Raw genomic sequence first — 4,202 nt, 5'->3', positions numbered from 1 at the left:
TTCAGTCAAATGTTGCTGTATGAACCACACATGGGTTTCCTATTTATTACTTTCATCCACTTTTTCAACCACTATTAATTTTGTTTTTGTTTTTTTTGACATATTTCACTACCAGAGAAGAGAATTTACTGAACTGCCTTCAATTCATATATAGAGGAAGAGGTACAGAGGCTGTGGTCTTATACATTTCTCTTTAGAGATCTTTGAAAAGATCAAAATGAGAATGACACCTGGTGCGCATGTTTTGCTTGAGCATTAGATATGAGGGACTTAACTCTAAAGAGATGAGTGTCACTATTCAGTAGCGGGCAGGTGTGAAACAATGAAGTTCCTGCTCATCGCCTCGCTCTATCTCGTCTCATCTTGGGGTAAGTCAAAGGTTTAAAGATCCATATTCTGTATTACTTTCTTATTATTTATTATCGTTGCTATTTTGGAGTGAATGGTTAAATTTTCAAAAAAGGATGATCGCAACATTAACAGACGTGTTGGCATGTTCAAATCAGTCAAATTTACCTCAAAACCTCACACAGCAAAGTGCAGTTTGAACAAAAGTATGTGGTACTTCTTTTTACCATATTTAGAATACCGTGTAGAGAAATAATACATACTGTACATGACTAATATTATATTCAAGATAGCTAACACACGAACAACAAGAATTCTTAATAGTATGGACACCATAGTGAACATACCGATGGAGTCAAATGTCTAAATGTAAAAAAAAAAACCTTAGTTATGAATATACAACAGATAACAGATTAATGGCTGAAAATGTGTCGAGGTTTTTTCGTGTTCAGATTGGGTGGTGATGATCATAGAGGAAAATGTCATTTCAAAGCTCAGTATGCAATCTTCAAATTATAGTTCTTATCTTATGTATCGATGTCTTAAAATTCAATTTACAGAGAAAGATTATTTAAAATGTTTGTGTATAATTTAAGGAAGTGGTCAGGCATCAAATTACTGCTGGATTAATCTGTTTGTTGTAGATGTTTAAAGATGATCTAATCTGAACAAGTCTACATCCTGTGGGTAGTTTAATCGGCATCATTGCAGCATATTCTATAAGATCATAATAAGTTTGGAGCTTTGAAGTCCTGCGAGAGCCACATGTCAACTTGTCAACCCTTAAGTGTAACACTTGGTATCAAGGTGCTAATGAGTGTCACTTAGTGAATTTCTTTTGTTTATTGTTCATATTACATACAATATACAAACATTTACTGAGTTTAACTGACTGAACAGTAAGAAAAGTATTCTTATGTGCAGTCTTAGTTGCGTATATCTTTACCTTGTCGAGCAAAGTGTGATCCACAGCACAGCGCACCACCAGCGTTTTTGCACCCAAACCACACTGACCTTTGGCTGCAGAGAGCGGCGGCGAGTGCAGCGTAAATCACATCCATGTGGCTGAGGTTAGAAGCTCTTATGAGCCTCTCAAATCTGATCTGGTGTTTCTGGAACCTTCTTCCTGATTGTAGCAGGGAGAAGATCTGGAAGTTAAGGATCCTCAAAGATTCTCCTAGTCTGCAGATTTATCATTGTCCATGTTGCCAGACTGCATCCCTAAGTTTCAATGTGTGACTTCATGGCATGCTTTTCTAGTGGTTTCTAGTTGTGGAATAATCTAACTGTTGTTTCGGGAACATGACTGGAACATTTTCTGTCCATTTCCTGACCTCTCGCATTACTGTGGACATGCATCAGAGTTTGTTTACACGCTTCCTCCTCGGTAAGATGGCTGTGAGGTCTGCTCTGGGTGAAAACAGGTTTATGTCTGTGTCTCTGTCAGCTTCCGAATTGATCTAGAATCTTATAAATGATGATAAATTGATAAATTACCAAATCATGCATCGCTCTGTCTCTTCATAGGTGTCCCATCAGGCGTACCTGTTGTGACCCAGACTCCTGATGTCTCTGTCACTGAGGGGGAGACAGTAAACATCACCTGCTGCTGGACAGTAAAGTTTGAAAGAATGAGCGTTACCTGGCTGAAGAATCAAACAGTGATAAAGACTGAACTGAAATACCCAAATAACTCTCAAGCATCTCTGCAAAAGGAGAGATCTGGATGCTCATATTTGACCTTTATGAATATTACAAGAGAGGATTCAGGGAGATACACCTGCAGGTTGTCTGTGGAGGTACCTGAATTGCAGAAGTATCAAGGAAATGGTACCGTCATCACAGTCACAGCCAGAGACAACAACAACGAAGATTCCAATGCATCAGCAGACAACACCGACCTCCCCAATACTAGAGGTAGGTGACAAAACACTGACTGTTCCAGTGCAGAGCTGATAATAAAGTTTAATAAGAATGAGATCATAATGAATTATGTTTCTGTACACACTAAGCCAGTTACATTTGTAAATGCATCTTTTTCTTTCTGTTTCAGCCCTCCATCCAGACTAAAACAATATTCCTGTCCCCTAAAAAAGCCTCCTGTCTGTCTTGGTGTTGTCTTTTACCTGACTAGTGGCATCATGAATACAACACAAGGATTTTATTGGCACAGTGCAGCAGCTGGGAACATGTAGTGCTTTTGAGCTGCCATAAAATGACTATTTCACACTTGGTTCCTTGTCTGACAACAGAAACATCAAACCATGTCACTTAGTTATTGTGGCTGTGTTAAAACACAGCACAGGTGATCACAGAGTGCAGAAGGCTGCATGGAGCCAACCCATTGTGCAGCTCTTGGCATTACCCTGTATTTATGTAGATTTTCTCAGACACTTTGGTGAGGTCTCTTATCCCATTCGTTACCAGATGTTGCATATGACGCACAGTAATTGAACAGAAGAAGAAGAAGAGCGTCAGCTGTTTCTTTGCGGGCAGAATCTCTATAAAATCCACCTGGAAACGCTTGTGTGGATGCAAGTTTCTCTCACATGAGAACAGCATTTTAACAATGTAACAGTGTACTGCAAACGTAACTTTGCAGCTGTCTCTGTGGATGAATTTCAGGTGTAGTGCTCGTATATCTCCTGAGGTGCCTGCCCATCGTTGCCCTCATCTCAACCTTCTTCTGCCTCCACAAGTTAGGAACCAAAGCTCGGCAACGCGCTTTAGGTACGATGTAACTTCACTTAACTCCATCATGATGATAAGGAGTCGATTGAGTTCATTATGACTAACTGATGGGTTGTATTCATGTTTCAGCTGCTCCTGGAAATAAAGCCCCTGCAGCCCAAAGAACAGAAGACGAAGACCAAGAAGAAGAAGAGGAGAGAGGCGAGAGGGAGACAGAAGCAAAGTGAAGAAGGAAACAAGCATGCAGTCACATTCTGACATCAGTGATGTCACTTCTGTTTAAAGTTCAGTCTGAATTTATCTGTCAGACGTTAACTGGAGGGGAAGGACAGAAGCTGTGGCTTTTCACACTTCTGGATGAATAAATGATGCATGATATGTGGCCTGGTGGGTGGGTGGTGTGGTGTGTTTGGCGTTTGGCTCTTTTTGTATCTCAAACTAAAACTGACGACAAACTGATAACAACTCTTAGACATCTGGAATGTGACGGCGAAAACATAAAATAAAATGTTATAGTCTGTGCAAGGTTTTCTTTCTTTTCTCTTTGTGCTAAAACCCTGTGTCTATTTACTTCCTGGAATTAATTAAAAATCTTTTGAATAATGGATCAAATGTATTTAATGTATTTATTGATTACTCCTACATGAAGTATAAAGATCGTTTTTCTCCTCTGGCAAAACATTTAAATGAATCTTAATCTCTAACTTCAGTGCACTTCAATAGGAATGTTGAATCATCAGTTTCATTTCATATTTAGCATTACATGCTCATAAAGGCAATTCAATAAACCAAACTTTTCCAAAACTATGTGCAATATCTTTATTTTAGTTTTGTAATGAGTGTCTGAGGTTGCTGATTAAAATCAAGGGCTTAACAATGAAGCACAACTAATTAAATGAATTGACGCAACCTGATGTTCCTGATCTCTCTGTATTTTAACACCCCTCTCAGCCACATAACGAGGGATATAACACAAAACAAACAGAATGAGCCGGGCAGGTCAAAACATCTGCCAACACATCAATTCGACCTTTAGTTTGACATTTTGAAAAGTACACACTTAGTTGTAAAAATTGCTACCGCTGTCGTGTCTGTATATTGACTAACCAGCAGCTGTTAGCTTAGCATAAACATTGGAAGCAGGAGCAAAACAGCTCGACTGG

At 39.1% G+C, this 4,202-nt stretch overlaps 1 protein-coding gene across 2 annotated transcripts; it reads left to right on the top strand.

Moving 5' to 3' along the window:
* Positions 1–259: 259 nt before the first annotated feature.
* Positions 260–3,849, top strand: LOC113747601 (uncharacterized). 2 transcript variants are annotated; one of them, XR_003463721.1, is made up of 4 exons: positions 260–368; positions 1,876–2,265; positions 2,402–3,078; positions 3,169–3,849. XR_003463721.1 is itself a non-coding variant. In XM_027287694.1 (4 exons), the coding sequence occupies exons 1-4, from the start codon at positions 323–325 to the stop codon at positions 3,264–3,266; spliced, it is 639 nt and encodes a 212-aa protein (XP_027143495.1). In that variant the 5' UTR covers positions 260–322; the 3' UTR covers positions 3,267–3,846. The 2 variants fall into 2 exon arrangements, 1 of the variants encoding a protein (XP_027143495.1); XM_027287694.1 differs by having other exon boundaries at positions 2,974–3,078; positions 3,169–3,846.
* Positions 3,850–4,202: the final 353 nt, after the last annotated feature.

This window comes from Larimichthys crocea, chromosome XIV, assembly GCF_000972845.2.
Source record: "Larimichthys crocea isolate SSNF chromosome XIV, L_crocea_2.0, whole genome shotgun sequence".
Taxonomy (NCBI): Eukaryota; Metazoa; Chordata; class Actinopteri; family Sciaenidae; genus Larimichthys; species Larimichthys crocea.
Note: the sequence above shows the minus strand (reverse complement) of the source record. Positions and strands in the feature narration are given on the sequence as shown.

Coding starts and splice junctions, on each gene's coding strand:
- LOC113747601 (XM_027287694.1), top strand. CDS start 323: ATGAAGTTCCTGCTCATCGCCTCGCTCTATCTCGTCTCATCTTGGG. Junction 2,266..2,973: donor CGACCTCCCCAATACTAGAG/GTAGGTGACAAA, acceptor GATGAATTTCAG/GTGTAGTGCTCGTATATCTC. Junction 3,079..3,168: donor AGCTCGGCAACGCGCTTTAG/GTACGATGTAAC, acceptor TTCATGTTTCAG/CTGCTCCTGGAAATAAAGCC.